The sequence below is a fragment of the Arthroderma uncinatum genome (assembly GCF_011692745.1).
Source record: "Arthroderma uncinatum strain CBS 119779 chromosome Unknown scaffold1, whole genome shotgun sequence".
NCBI lineage: Eukaryota > Fungi > Ascomycota > Eurotiomycetes > Onygenales > Arthrodermataceae > Arthroderma > Arthroderma uncinatum.
This window is the reverse complement of record NW_022983863.1, coordinates 3,754,572-3,770,029: the sequence shown is the minus strand read 5'-3', so window position 1 is coordinate 3,770,029 and position 15,458 is coordinate 3,754,572. Positions and strand designations below refer to the sequence as shown.

Genomic DNA, 15,458 nt, shown 5'->3' with positions numbered 1-15,458 from the left:
GTAGATACCTAGTAGATAGATAATTACTTAGATAGAGATAGATACAGAGTAAGAAGAAGAGGAGAGTAGATGGAAGCCGGTAGATGGAGATGGAAGAGATGGAAGAGATGGAAGAGGAGGCAACCCGTGCGCCGTCGGTTTGCTCACTGTGCCTGCTCCCCTAGTACTTCCCTACCAGGTCCACCTCCTCCCTCCACCCAGACCCGCGCCTCCCGCAGCCAACTTGCCCTCTCCTCACCTTCTCCTCTCTCCCTATGCCCGTCTCCATACCTCCCATTGGTTATATCGCCAACCAACCACTTCTCCTTCTTCTCCCACTTCTTCCATCCCATCTTTGAGCAAGGTCAGGACGCAGCGACAGATGACGACTCGTGGCATCTACCTACTTCCACCTGACCGGCTGACCGGCTGATGTGAGCCCGTCCTCAGCCGCACCCTCCTCCTCTTCCTCCTCTTCCTACGCCTTCGCCTAAGGTATGTTCGCCTACGCCGTCGCCAAAGGTACCTATGAGGTATTAATAGAGCGACGTAACACTCGGATCGAGATCCTGGGATCCTCCCTTCCTGCTCCCCCCGACCTCCGTTCTCCCCGTTCTTTTCCGGACGATCGCCCACCACGCCCGCCCACGCGTTCCCACGCCAGCCCACAACTCGTCCACATAGTCATGCCGTGCATATGGAGTATGGATGTCTCTTGGAAGTGGTCGTGGTCTGGCCTGCATGGACGACGTGGAGGCGTGATTGGCTGAACTTAATAGCCGCCATCCATATACATATATATATACATATATACATACGGATATATATATACGGATATATATTAACATGAAGTGGTTATGAGTATACGTCATGGCAATAGTTGAAGTCAAGACACAAGATGAGTGTCAGACATACACATCGATCCTGACACGCGACTTCAGACCAACTCACCGCCACTCCCCAGATACCACCGCCACCACCAGGCGACAATTATTAAAACAGCCATCCTATCAACCAATGTGTCATGATCTTTCGATCTACCGACTATCGAACTCTTATAGAGGACTGCAATCTTCCATCAGGCCTGGGTACGGAGTTTGACTGAAACGGTTGGTGAAACTAGTGGTTGCTGCAAGGGTCCGAGCACGATGGCGAGGGGGGCGATAAACTCATCGATCGGGCGTAGATCAGTTTGATCTTGTCTTCGTTGAAAGCATGGTGTTTTGCTATTCGATGATAGACGGGATGTTTATGACGATGTGCACGGAGTAAAATTAGAGACGAGGTTGGGACCTTTGGCTAGTCTCGCTAATCGGCGAGTTCATTTGGACTGCTTAGTTATTGAGCGGCTTGCCGACCGTCTAGGCCGTGAGATTCGGGCTTGGTGAAACGATCTCGTCTCGTCTTGAATCTCTTGTCTCCGTCCATCGCCCATCGCCCCATGCTCATCGTGGTAATATTTAACATTAGATCGTACGTAATATACCTGGATAAATGTTGGTTATTGGTTGAATGGAGTAAGTTTGGTATTAGTTGGTAAGAAGGTGAGTTAGCGGCTTAATAATATACATATTTCCCAATCAGGAGATAAATATGCTTAGTCATTCATTACAAACCACCTGACTTGTTTATAATTGTAAATATACCACGTGATCGATTAGTCATGTTTACTTCGACGACCGGGTAGGTACCGTTCAAGGAAATAGAGATGGTAATACGGAGTTTTATATTGGAAATGGATGCAAGAGAGCTTTGATATCCGCATCCTGGCCAACTCCATCTCTTGCTCCTCCTGGTAGACCTTAGGACTACTCGCGGCCTCGACAGAGGTTAGGCAGTCAATAATGATGACCCCGTCGGAAAGAGTCTCGATAATGACAATGTTCACATTCCAAGCAAGATTGGTCTGAAAGACATACAAGTCTTTGACTAAATGCAAGTCCATATCCAACAAATTCAAGTCCGTGGTTGTTATCTCTACAACCAACCGGGATAGTTGGAAGGCTCCCACATAACTTCTTGTGTTCCTGGACACAGCCACGTAGTCCCTGTCGGCCAGCTCACAGAGCAGATACCATGGATAGTAACATTTGTGTAATGGTTACTCAGTCGATTGGAGATCGGCCTGGTGCAGGTCATGCTATTACCCACTGTGTGGCGATTTAATCGAGTACGGACTTTCTTGCATGCAGCTGATCCTGGTATTTGGAGCTTCACATCTCTTTCGGGACGGGCCGGAAGCGTGGGACATATGCAACACTAACGCATCTATAGTCGCCAGAGACTTTATACTGTTCCCCCCTTTGTCGATGCTATGATAAGGTGTAAATCGAGTAGTGGGTAAATGTCTATCTCCATAGGCGACAGATGGGGATATTGATGAATTCAACTTAGCAAACTGCTGGCATATAACTGGAATATCATAGAAATATAACAATCTCTGCTAGTTATAGGCTTAGAGTAGTAAGTAATAGACGTGTTGTATCTATGTTCTATGTTCGTCTTTGTAGTTGCATTTTACGGGGCGGGTAAATGTATTCCCGCTCATCCTAACAACCTTCGAATTCGCGTTTAATCGCACATCACACACATTCTAGTCATAAAGGGCACACATTAGATTTGTATTACTTCACCATTTACTCTACGAGATTTATGTTGGTGGACATCTATTCTACATGCTGGACTACTTGAGATAACTAGCATCCCCCGCTTTCTCTAGATATTGGCGGGTTCTATGAATCAATAACAGCCACGAAACAGGAGAAATCAATCTAGTCGAGGCTGCCAGTCAATTAACCATCTTCATCCTTTTATACTAACAGCATCTGCAGGTGTATTCCTTTATTTATGCTTAATGCATAAACCCCCTCCCTTCAAGAGTTTCTGTTACTCATTCTCCCACTATATACCATGATTCGTATAGATATTGAATCTAGAGAAGCGCCAATGCTGTCTGGTCCTCCTCCAACTCTACATACCGCAAGCTCAACTCCCACAGCTCCTTTTGCCTTCCTGGGTCCTTGGATTCTACCCCAGTCTCAGCTAACTTACTCCCGTTAAAGTATGTTTCCTTGGAGTTTTTCCAAGAAGCATCGGACTCCAGAGCCACCCGGAGCAAATCCTGTGCAGATTTCTTAACAGTCCGAAACATCCCGTTGGGCCAAAGATAATGCGCTACAAATCGCGTATATGCCTGAAATAACGGCACTAGGAAAATTCGATCAGCCCATGAACCTTTTTCAGCTAGAGTCTCATGCACCATTGCACCGGGGTCGACACCGATGATGCTGATATTTTCCAAGTCTGGTGTCTTATCAAGACGCTTCCTCAATGCGTGCCTGCGTGCGGTAATTTGAGGACCAGAGTGATCAGCAATTTGCTTCGCGCTTCTCAGAGAGCAAATTGAACTCACATAAAGGTAATGAGGGCTAATTTGGAAGCACCATATCGCCGCATAGCTTCCCCAGCTAGATCTTTTTCTTGGTCCTGCTTGTGCATATCCGGATGCGCCAAATCTGCCACGTCCCACGGTAGTTTCTCTGGTCCAAAGCGCTTGTTCTCTGGCCTGTGGATATCATGTGCCCAGCTGGACGTATATACGATCCTGCCGTGCTGCCTGTCCATCGAACCGAGCAGGAGGAGCGAGAGAAGAACGTTGGCTAGGTGGTTAACGGCAAAATGCATCTCGAATGGTGGCTGCTGTTCCCCCTTTGTGAACTGAAGGCCGTTTGGCTCATAGAAAAAGGCCGCGTTCAGGACAAGTGCGCGGATGGGGGGGATCGCACCAGTCGACACTTTGCTTTTGACGTCAGAGGCAAAAGCTCGGATGGAGTCAAAGCAGGCGAGGTCGACTTGTGGCATACTCGTTATGTGGCTACCACTGGCCAGAGAGTCGACCAATTTTTGCAGCTTGACCGCGTGCGCATTTTTCCTATTGCGGACAGGGAAGATGAGCGTATACGACTCGGGGCGACGTAGCAGCTTCTTTGCAAGCCCCTGGCCCAACCCGCCAGATGCACCGGTGAGAATAATGGTGCCATCCATCTCGAGTCGCCCGTTTATCCCCAGCCATCTATTTTCTATCCAGATCTGGACGGTACAGTGCGGACGAACGGTTAATATACTAGGGAATTTAGGGGAAGATTATTATCATACCAACCATGCTACTTCGGCCTCTTCCCCATGCGGTATTTTCAACCCGATATACATGGGTTAGGCTGAAAACGCTCCTTGTCATGCATGCATATACCAATGATGGTCAAGGCTAGGCCTATACTCTGGGTTCGTATATACGTGGATGTTCCACTTATTTGCAAGGGTTGGAATATCTAATAACCGATTATATACAACAACATTACTAACCCTTGACCTTTACATTAGCTCCGGTTTCTCCCAACCAGGAGATACATTGGGGTAAACAGGCCTAGGTTTTCGTCCTTAACGAGGTTATCTGCTCTAGCGACAAGCTCACTAGCTACCTCCGCCGCCCCTTGTGGCGCTATCCACAGCAAACTTCCCATAGCCCTTCTACAGAATCTAGTCATGCTCAGCATTGTGAACATATCCCACAGAGCTCTGGCGTGCTGCCACCCTCCCGCAATCGGGTAATACCACGGGGCGGGGTCGGACCGCTCAGCAAGGCCGTCCTCGTATTCGAGGACGAAGCCAGCAGCCTGAATAACTCTGACTTCGTTGGATCGAGTGGGCATGTTTACGATACCCTTACCTCAATCTATACCAAGGCAAATAGGGCAGTGTTCTGAGTTGGACCCGTCAAATCGATCTGTCATGGCCCATTCGTATACGTCGAAGCGGCCGCCTGGTTTGAGGACGTTGAAAATCTGCCTGTAGACATCCTGGAGATTAGGGGTGTGGACTGTTGCTTCTATAGCGTAGACCGCGTCGAATGTGCTTTTAGGGAAGTCCGGGTGCTGTGCATAATTAGTGAGTGGTGGTGATGGTGGAGAATTGGTGGTTGTGCTAACCATAAAATCACCATTGATGAATGATACTTGCTTATCCAAACCCCCCATTTGTGAGTGCCGTGTTGCACGGGCGATTTGATACCCATTGTTGTTAACGCCGACCACCTGACAGCCAGTGAAATGGGCCATTTCTCTCGCTGGGCCACTGACACCGCAGCCAACGTCCAGAACTTCCATACCCTCCTCAATGCCTAATTTATAGGCTAGATAATGCTCGTGGCGCGTGATAGCTTGGATGAAAAGCTCGCCAGTTATGAAGCGGCAGAAATAGAAGGACTGTGACTAGGCCTCCTCATAGAAGCCCGTGGAAAGACCATAGTAGCTGCCATATTGAATGATTAGTGGCTAGTATAGAAGAAGGAAGAAGAGAAAACGCACTTGTTCAACACGCCCATATACTCAGATCTTCGCTCCTCTCGTGCTTCATCGGTGGTGGCATCCGTACCATCAGCTGCCTTCCAGTGTTGCACGTATTCGTTCATGATCTCGCGGTGGGCGGCATTATTTTAGCTCAGCATGGCAAAGAAGCATTCTTCTAATCCATGGATTTCCCATGCATCGCCTTGGTCCAGGCTAGGTCTGCGTCGTCTTTCGAGAGAACGGCCATATCGATCTGTGTGGGCGATCAGCAGAAGAGCAATGGACGAAATCCTACTGTCCTCTATGCTTTTGGGGTCTATGGCCTTGGGGGGAATAGTCGTCCTGACGTTTGTGTGCCAGAGCGGCTTGTGAAAAACGAAGAACGTTCTTATGGTAATGGCCTGGGATTTGTAGTGGTGAGCAACGTTGGAAGTATCTTATTGCGTCCGCAATGATACTGGTATAGTGACTCGGTTTGGTCCCGCCCGGGTTGCGAAAAGCCTCCATCGTAACCTTGGCCGGGTACTATATCGGAACGACGTGTTAAATAGCGATATGTAACGAGAAATGCCACACGTAGAATAACTAGGAGGAACTCAAGCTTCCAAGTGTAATATCACACTTCTATATCTGTTGTGTTGGTAACTGGCTTCTAAGCTCACAAGCTGCCTTAGTTTTGTTATAACGATGCCTGGTAAACTGACCAAGCGCCGCATAGGTAGTATTATCCTCACTCGGCTTCCCCCTTCCACGTTGGCAATACTTATCGTCGTACAACTGGACCACGCGTTCAAATTTTGACAATTCGTGCAAGACCAATTGCGCTCTCAATGCCTCTTCTAATTTCGCGTCCACTTCGTATTCGACTAGCCGAAGAGGAAGCGCCATGAAAGCCGCCTGCTGCCCCTGTTTTTGCTGCTTTTGGGTTTTTTGAGCACTGCCAAAGCTAAAGGTCGTCGTGTCGTCTACTTTGGCAATTGCACCGTATGTTGCTAGCACTTTAGATATAATGACCGCTATCAGGAATGGTAGATATCCATCTGCTTCGCACTGACATTGTAGTATCTCTATTAGTTGATTACTGACACTCAAACACATGAGCAAAGCCTGGTCGGTAGTGATAGGTGGTGCACTGGGTAGCATATTATGCTCTAGCTGCATCGTGTCGCCCCTGGATGCCATTATAATCACAGCTTGTTGGAGCGTCTTTGCTCTTCGCACGCAGCTATGCCCATAAGCTGAAGCTTGGGGTTGATGTTGGCCTGGTTCTACTGATATAGTGCTGTCATTGGCGATTTGGCCGGCGCTGCTTGGAGTGGGAATCTGGGTGGAGTGATCCCAATTAGCCGTTTGTGGAGCTGATCTAGAGAAACCGGGTGATTGAAGCGCGACTCCCTGTGAGGTAAAGCCCTCTGCACCCATGGAAATATAGTCCATTATGGTCTTAGCATCGAACGAGTTATGAAATGAGGGACCTGTGTTATGTCTCGACTGCAGACCCATTTCGTGGTTTTGCGCGGCTGATATAGCTGGGTAAGGAGAGCAAGAGCCTAACAGCCCAAGTTCAAGGCCCACCAGGCTCAACCCCTGGTTGTGGAGCGGCCCTTTGGATACTTGGTTAGGTACGGAGTCGCGTTCTGGTGTCGTGGAAGGCTTAGTCGTGCTCTCTGGTAATTGACACTGGCTTGTCTTGGAGAAATCTTGAAGAGACCGATTAGAACCCAATCCCTTCACGTCATGAGTAGCAGTCTGAACATGCTGATGACCCGGTGTCGGTAACGTACCTGCACCGGGAGCCTTGACTTGGTCGACGGATGGCTTTCCAATGTTCATGGATACGCTGTAACGGCAGACGCTACCTATGCGAACGCACCGGCTACATTGAGGGTGCTGTTTCTCACAGCGCACCTTGGCCACGGTGCACAAATCGCAGGACCTTGAAAATAACTTTTGTCAGTTTTCTAGACCCTAAGCTGAGTAGGAGTAACTCACGGGCGATATGTGATCATCGGCAGGTCGTGCTGCCGAGACATGGGAACCTGGTGTCCGCTATTCTTTGATGCCGACATGCCATCCATATTACGGAGTACATATGATGAAGTTGGCTCAGGTTAGGAGACTGGATCCTGCCAGCCATGTTTTGAGCCAACGGCTGACAGGGGCGTCTATTGGTCTTATATCTGCCCTGTCCCGCCACACTTAGAGTCTAGCTTCTCGATCAGGTTTCGCCATGCTGAAAGGAGCAGTCGGTTCTCACAGCCAATCAATTCTAGAGAACTGACCGTGTGAATTTGTTAGTTGCATGCAGTATTACTTAATGTTGGTGGAGTATCCCTACTATGATGCAACGTATTCCTTCGCGTTACGTGGATTCATACGTTCCTCTGTAGCTGTATGTAAATGTTCACATAAATTTTTATTTCAGCCAGCTGTTGAGCCCCCCTGAATTATGAGATGTCGTCACACTCTAAACCAGATCTAAAGCACCGTTAAAAATAGTAACACTATTATTGGCTCTTGGCAACCCCGGACCGCCCCGCTGCCGTGTCTCCATGCTTAACTTTAATTTGGGATATACTTAGGTTAATATATTCTGCTTGGCTTTGTCGATTTGTTGACGCCCCCGAGTCCCGAGACCCGAAACCCGGCGCGATGTCAAAGGTATTAAGCTGCTCTATGCTCTACCAAATGCATTCTGTCAACGAGCTTCTTGCAGTTTGTTAGACTGACCAAGATCCCTTCTTTTATGGCTGTTCCGCTCGCCTGATTCTTTCATATTTTTACTCCGATAGTATTTGTCCAAGACTCACCATGTCAAGATCAACGCTCGTCATAGGTGATGCCATTAAAAATCGAGGCTCGCGACACCTGCTTTCGAACGATGTCGAGATCCCCGATGAGCGTATCCAGGACATCGTCCGTGACGCCGTCCTCCACTCACCTACCCCTTTCAACTGCCAGTCCGGTCGGGCTGTGGTGCTTCTGAAGGAAGAGCACAAGAAATTCTGGGACATAGCTCATGATGTCGCCAAGGCCAGCCACGCACCGCCGATCTTCGAGAAGGCATTTGCGCCACGTATTAAGATGTTCCGCGCAGCATACGGAACGGTAAGGCCGGGCCATGACCCTCACTACATGACTATATTAACGTATATATATAACCAGATCCTATTCTACGAGGATTCTAACGCGCTGAAAGTAGCGGAGGGGAAGATGCCCATCGTGAAAGAAAAGATGCCTCAATGTGAGTAGGTCTGTTGGTGACGTCTATGTTATATAACACAGGTCATCAAGCAATAGAACGTTTGCGCTAACTTCAACACTATAGGGTCGGAACATGCAACTGGGATGCTGCAATATGCCGTTTGGACAATGCTGACCGCAGAGGGCCTGGGGGCCAACCTGCAGCATTATAATCCAATGGTAGATTCCGCAGTGGCCAAACAGTGGGACATCCCAGAGGATGGAGCCTAAAAGCTCAGCTGGTGTTTGGAAAGCCTGCAGGACCACGACTCGTTGAAAAGACGTTTGAACCCGTTGAGGACAGGATGATGGTATTTGGAGCTTAGGAATGTGAATGAGAGGAGAGGGAAAGGGGCACGTGTGTGAAGGTTATAGAAAAGCACTGTGTGACTCCGTGGCTGTATTCCCTTTCGGCGACAATGTATAATTTAAGCTGCGATTAGACGGTCATCCTATTTAGCCACATCAGATTACAGCCGGTTCTCATCTATAACGTAAAGTATACAGCTTATGAGATTAAACTAAGTGAGCATTTGAGGTCTTCAATCTTCTTCTATACGATCTGTATCTTTCTCTACCTTCAGTCGCGGAGCCGATGATTGCCCCTTTCCTCCCTTCTGCCTCTGTCCGCCTTTTCCCACTGGAGCCTTTGCAGTTAACATCCAATCTGGCGATTCCTTCACCAGCTCCCCATTCTCCCACAAAACGCCCAGACCATTCTTCCTCTCCACCACGATATCAAAAAATTCTAACCCAACCTTCTTATCTTCAGTCCCATCCGTCGACATACCCTCACTCAGAATCACGCCGTTCTCGCTTATGCCGAATGGACAACCGGCAGCCAAAGCACGTTTAATGTCAATATATATCAATATTTGAGCGTCTGCTCTCATCCCCGAAATCACACCTTCTTGCCCGCGCCCTTTACCTGACGGAGCCACTATCTCCCCATCTCTGCCATTCGGTAGAATTGAAGTTATTGATGGCCCGCTGGCAAAATGTATATGATTCCTGCCCATACATCGCAGCCCACCACTCTCAAGTATCTTAGGCCATGTAGCATGGTAGGTTCCATGAACGACGGTTTCCGGTATTGGGATGGATGGGTTGTCGAGGGTAAGTGGGGTAAGGAGTGAAGCAGAATCGATACATTTCATACTATGGCCTTGCCTGGCACGAATCAAATAATTATTCGGATCTGGATCGTTCGATGCGAGTGCTTGAGTGGTAGCGGTTGAGAGAGAGGACTCATCCCCTGCGGCGGCATCTTCCTTTGCACTAATTTCAGGCGAGGTGGGTTGGTCCGGGATATAGAGTAAGCCGAACCTCTGCTTATCGGAAGTGGAAACGGCTTCGAGGACGTCTGGAAGAGTCGCTTTTAGACCCTTAAGCTTCCTATATTGTAACTGAATGATTCAGCTCCTTGATCTGTGTCATATAAGTGGAGGGGCACTGACTAGTTCGCCAACATTGGCGTAGCCTTGCCTGTCAATTTTAATTCCCTCCTTTTCAGCAGCGTGTCGTAATATAAATGTGAGTTCTCTCGATATTCTGTATTCTCGCGGATGTTCTCTACCGCCTCTCCCTTTGTGAGGTGCCATTTGGTTATGCGGGCGTGGAGGAGCTGGAGCTCGAGGAGGGATAGAACGTGCGGCGGGTCGGAAATGGCGTTTGGGGAGATGAACGCAAGGATAGGAGTTCAAGGATTGAGGAAACAGGTAATATTGTCGTAGCAAACGATTTAAAGGCCTTCCGGAGAGCATTAATTGTCAGAGTGAAGCAAAGACTATTCAGTATAAAGCAAGCGAACCGCTACCAGCTCAGGATGCCGTATTTCGTATTTCTGAGTCAGTTTTAAATTATACGATTGGCTAACATTTAAGCATTATGATTGGCTGTTATTCTTCAATTTCATTGAACGATAAAATATTACGTAATGATTAGCGCCGCTTATTTGAAGCCTTTCATTGGTCAGAATATCCACCCCTGCCCCTTTGCATAAACCTCTTCTCTTCTTTTTCGAAAGCATTAACAGTTTACGTGAGACTTAAGTCGTCATTCATGCGCCAGAATGACTCGACTAGAGTCTGCGAGAACTGCTGATACCCAAAATGCATTGTCTTTACCATAAAAATTTAACTATTGGGGTCAAAAACTACCGGGAAAATGCCTTACTGTGTCTTGTGATGATGCTAGATGAACAGATTCCAGAGGGTGCCTAGTTTTTACCGTGGCTGACAAGCCTAAATACTAGTCTACAAGGCTTGTTCGTCCGACAATACCCCGCCTTAGACAGCGGCGTAGCAGTTTCTACATACTGAAGGGGGTGTGGACGAGGCAGAGAATAAGGGCATGAACATCGTGATCAATATCGATTGGCTCAGGAACTAGGATGCTCGATTTTCCCACATAGTATTAGGCTCCAATGGAGAGGTGTGTTCATGCAAAGCCTCCGGTCTTCGATGTGATGGGAAAGCCACTCGAACATAAATAAGATGGCCATCCATCTTGTTTTCAGGTCGGAATCAAACATCAATTTTGTCTTCAGTTTTCGAAGTGTACATTGGACTCGCTTTTCCTCCTATACTGAAGGCCCATTCTCCCCATCCATCAACCAGCTACCTACTTCCACTTATTTTACTACCGCAGACCCCACTCTACAGAAACAAAACGTTCCTCCGATTAGTTGTCTTATCTTCCGATAACATTAGCTGGAATGTTCAAAATGACAAGAGAAGAATATATACACGCCGCAGAACAAAGCTTCGCCATGCAGGCTGCATTTGAAGATGCACTTAAAGCTGAGCGTGAAGAAGCCATACGCGAAGAAATGGCATATGAGGAATTAGCTTGCGAACAAGCCGTTCTTGAAGACGCACTTGAAGCTACGCGTGAGGAAGCCATATGTGAAGAAATGATGTGGAACGAATTAGCTCGTGGAAAAGCCTCCCTTGAAGCCGCACTTGCAGCTACGCGTGAGGAAGCCATACGCGGGGAAATGGCGTGTGAGGAATTAGCTCATGAAAAAGCCACCATTGAAGCCGCCCTTGAAGCTATGTGTGAGGAAGCCATACGCAAAGAAGTGGCACATAAGGAATTATCTCGCAGACAAGCCGACCTTGAAGCTGCAACTGAACAGATCGCGCTCGAAGTAGCCGCCTGTCAAGCAGCAATACGTGAATCAAATGCTGCCATCGATGGAGATTTTATGGAGGCAACCGCTAGACAACCACTACCACCCGGACGTGTAGCTCGAGTTGCTCGCCGCGGATTTCGAGGACAGCGCTAGGCTAAGAAGGGGTAACGTCCTTCCTTGCAAGGTGGAAGATATAGATTTCTGTGTGTTTTATGGTCAATTAGAAATGTGAACCTGTCAATTAGATTTATGCACGATTATGTGGGCTGTGCTGCCGAAGGGTACTTTTTATCGAATAGCTGGCGTATCTTGTCCTCATATACTACTTTGTCCTTGAGTTTTTTTGCTATCGCTTCGTCCCCATCTTTAGCCCAGTACTTTGATGTAATGGCAGGATATTCTAAGTTAGAATCATGAGATGGTGCATATAATGGCTGAATATGCCACATAAAAAGATTGTACAGGCCCTTGGCACTGCCAAGTGCGTGAAGATACCAATAGGATCCAGTGCTCAAGCCTCTTCTCATAATGGAGGCCCGGGATAGACTGACGCCGTTGACAGGGGCAAGAACTTTCTCCTGCTCCTCAAAAATATCCGTAAATTCTTGGTAGGTTTCTCGGAAGTTGGCCAAATGCTCATCGACAATCCCATCGACGGGGCGACCAGTCATCCACCATGGCGGATAGAGACGCTCTACGGGTAATGAACATGCCCACTCAAGATCAATAAGGTATTTGATATTCCAGTCCTTATCGACGAATATGTTGCTTTGATGAAGGTCAGTTAGCTGGAAAAAAAAGGGTCCATGGCGAAGATCCCGGCCCATAATGTCAGACATAGCTGATCGCATGATAGTCAGGTTCGCTAGTTGTACGCTACCATCGAGTTCGTCATGTATAGAATTCGGCTGGTATCGTATACGGTTATCGTGAGGAATCAACATATCGCGATAGTATGCATCGCTTGTAGTGTAAGTCAATTCTCGGCTGATGTTTGTTGGTATACCTTCGTTCTCAAATTGGTGAAGTTCACAAGTCAATGGACGGTTGGCTAACCGAATCCTGCCGTTCAAATCCAGTGTCCAGGACCCAATGCAAGGTAAGGGTGTACGGCTTAACGAGAGCATAATGCGTGAAAGATCCGTAAAGAGGTTCTTCCTTTTGACATCGTCCTGGCGGAGTTGCTCCCAAGAGCTTGACAGCATTTGTACCCCTGGTTCATCAATATAATCCAGGATAAGATATCCGTTCTCTAGCACGTTTTTACGGAAATTGATAACGTAGGGGCAGGATAAGGGATATCGAAATATGCGTGAGATGTGATGACGAAGATACCAAAGTAATCTAGTCGCCCAAGGAACATTCTCAGGTTTGGTGAACTTGGAAAAGGGGTTCAATTAGCGTTTTCGAACACCACACTGTAACTGGGCCTGCATTTCACGACCTACAGTTTGACCATCCTTGAACCCAAATCCCCATAATTGAGGTATGGGAACATCCGGACAATTTTCTTGCATCCAAATATAGGTTGCTACCTCACAACGAAGCTTCTCCTCCGCATTTCCAGGATACTCTGACTCGCCAACCTTGTATGGAAGGGGAAATCTAATCAACACTCGTTTGCCTGGCCCCTTCGTCCAGTTATTAATATAGAATAGAATGCAGACATTGAAGCTACCGTGCAGCCACTCTCTCACTTCCCCAGGCCGACATTCCTCTGGAGGAGATAAGCCTAAGTGAAACGAGACAATTTCTGCCATTTCTTTTCTGTGAAGGTGAAGCCACACAAAGAAGTCTACTCGTTTCTCGGGGTAACTGAATCTGAGAAGCATGTTTTCTTCTTGTTCGAGCGCATCCTTCAAGCTAAATTCTCCTCGAAGGGTAGGTAGGGTAGGAGGCTTCTCAGCAGATGTTTCTCCAGCAGGTGTTTCTTCAGCAGTGGCCTTTTCAGAAACCTTTTCTGCACTCTATTTTCCAGCAGCTATATCTTTGGTCGCCGTTTCTTCAGCGATAGTCTCTTTGGTAGCATTTTCTTTAGAAACCCCTCCTTCAACGCTGGACTCTTCAGCTGTGATGCTGGCCGTGGTCATTGTACTAGTCGCTTGGGTGGTAATCTCGATATTTGCCCCCGTAGTGGAGATCGACTTAGGAGTCACCCCTTCAGTGGCCGTGTTTTCAAGAACGGGTTTTTCAACAGTCGTGTCTCCAACGGTTGATCCTTTGGTCGAATCTTGTTTGGCGGAAGGTTTTGCAGGCACCGTACCGTTTGCTGCCTGTGTACACGGTGTCTCCGGTGAACCCTCAGTAGAAATCGCCTCTGCCGCCATGTTATCATCTATAAGCGTGTTTGTGTCCAAAATATTCACAAAAATAAACTGGTTAAAAATGTCAAAGGGTTCAATGAGATGGATTGTACGAGAGTACAGGGAGAACAATGGAATTAACATTTTGGATCTCTCAAACTTTCGCACGCGCTAAAGTATGAGGCTCAACTTAGTCATCGAGTTTCAGGTACAGCCCTTGCACCAATACACTTCAGGGGCCATTTCTACCTAGACATTTTGGACTTTAATATTTTTTATAGGAGAAAGGCCGTCAGGTGATCGGAGCGGTTAATTCCTACAAAGTACATGGTTAAATTTGGGTAATTGTAAATATGTATATGACGTTATCAGTATCTCGGTGTGAGGTAGGCGTGGGCTCCATAAAAAACCATAGTTTGGTTTTATGCTCCAAATCCCCGGTAGCGTTAAAACCGAAAATCTTTGGAGATCCCTTGAAGGATGCGCCTCACTATGAGAGTACGCCAAATTATCAACCAAGCTCTAAAGACATAAAAGCAAGTGGGAAGTCACTCACCATCCTCCCGATGTAAAGGCTCCACGTTGGAGTTGGCAACCTCCCTCCAGACACGCAGACACCAGACCCCCACGAGGGCATCTCTTCGCTTTCGATTCATCGCTTCGAGGACCTGCAAGCGAAAAATACCGTCGTCGATCGTGTCGTATGCTAGAAGGCGACCACAGTCTGTATCCTCTCGCCATTCATACCGCTCCTTACCCCGTGCCTTCGCAACGAAGACAAGTTCCTTGGCCTCCAGGTCGGCACCAGCATGGGGTATTGTCGACCTCCACGCCTGGTATCCGGAGGACACGACATGATGGTATCTCTTCAAGCCGACATGCCCTAGATTTCCGCTTGAGACGGGCTCGAGATGGTACTCGAACTGTGGGGTAGTGATGGTTGGAGGCCGTGTTAGGTTGAAGATGTGCCTTTCTCGGGTACTCACTTGAGGAGTATTCGTAGTGGCATTGTTGCGGATACGGTGGTCGAACCGGGAGAGTTCGACTTTAGTGTTGCTCTGGCGTAAGTGGCTTATGTCGCGGGAGAGTTGGTAGATGGGGGTGGGGCAGGAGGGCGGGCTGGAAGTGCTGTGAATGGCGGTGCCAGCTAGAAGCAGTGTTTCTGGCGGAAGCAGGTCGGTCTCTACAGGGTTTTCAGAGTACGACGGGGGCCTGCAGCCTGTATCCGGTGAATCATTCCCTGGTGGATCTTGCCTCGTGGTCACCCTGTCGTCGGTATCTCCCGGATCTGCCTTCTTAGCCTCCATATCTGACAGCGTAAACGCGGTATATGTAGTATTGTTGTTAGTCAGGGGACATGTTTATATCAATATTCAAGGCAGATGGTGGGATATTTGTAGTCAGCTGGAGTGGGTTTCCATGCGCAGCCTCTCGCCCGATGAACATAGCCAC

The 15,458-nt window shown here is 47.9% G+C and overlaps 5 protein-coding genes across 5 annotated transcripts; 2 read left to right on the top strand and 3 right to left on the bottom strand.

Annotated features, from left to right (window-relative positions):
• Window positions 1–2,911: 2,911 nt before the first annotated feature.
• On the bottom strand, window positions 2,912–5,012 carry GIQ15_01148 (oxidoreductase; the record flags this gene model as incomplete). The annotated part of the gene is made up of 5 exons (XM_033548565.1): window positions 2,912–3,317; window positions 3,392–4,051; window positions 4,387–4,666; window positions 4,718–4,910; window positions 4,965–5,012. The coding sequence occupies 5 exons, from the start codon at window positions 5,010–5,012 to the stop codon at window positions 2,912–2,914; spliced, it is 1,587 nt and encodes a 528-aa protein (XP_033409516.1).
• A 3,123-nt stretch (window positions 5,013–8,135) lies between these two features.
• GIQ15_01147 (nitroreductase) lies at window positions 8,136–8,798 on the top strand (the record flags this gene model as incomplete). Its single annotated transcript, XM_033548564.1, has 3 exons — window positions 8,136–8,432; window positions 8,490–8,568; window positions 8,653–8,798. The coding sequence occupies 3 exons, from the start codon at window positions 8,136–8,138 to the stop codon at window positions 8,796–8,798; spliced, it is 522 nt and encodes a 173-aa protein (XP_033409515.1).
• A 311-nt stretch (window positions 8,799–9,109) lies between these two features.
• Window positions 9,110–10,168, bottom strand: GIQ15_01146 (tRNA 2'-phosphotransferase 1; the record flags this gene model as incomplete). The annotated part of the gene is made up of 2 exons (XM_033548563.1): window positions 9,110–9,973; window positions 10,025–10,168. 2 exons carry the CDS (start codon window positions 10,166–10,168, stop codon window positions 9,110–9,112), a joined length of 1,008 nt encoding a protein of 335 aa, XP_033409514.1.
• A 1,169-nt stretch (window positions 10,169–11,337) lies between these two features.
• Window positions 11,338–11,856, top strand: GIQ15_01145 (uncharacterized protein; the record flags this gene model as incomplete). Its single annotated transcript, XM_033548562.1, has 1 exon — window positions 11,338–11,856. The coding sequence occupies one exon, from the start codon at window positions 11,338–11,340 to the stop codon at window positions 11,854–11,856; it is 519 nt and encodes a 172-aa protein (XP_033409513.1).
• A 104-nt stretch (window positions 11,857–11,960) lies between these two features.
• On the bottom strand, window positions 11,961–15,313 carry GIQ15_01144 (uncharacterized protein; the record flags this gene model as incomplete). The annotated part of the gene is made up of 4 exons (XM_033548561.1): window positions 11,961–13,082; window positions 13,152–13,670; window positions 13,746–14,038; window positions 14,563–15,313. 4 exons carry the CDS (start codon window positions 15,311–15,313, stop codon window positions 11,961–11,963), a joined length of 2,685 nt encoding a protein of 894 aa, XP_033409512.1.
• Between the last annotated feature and the right edge of the window lie 145 nt (window positions 15,314–15,458).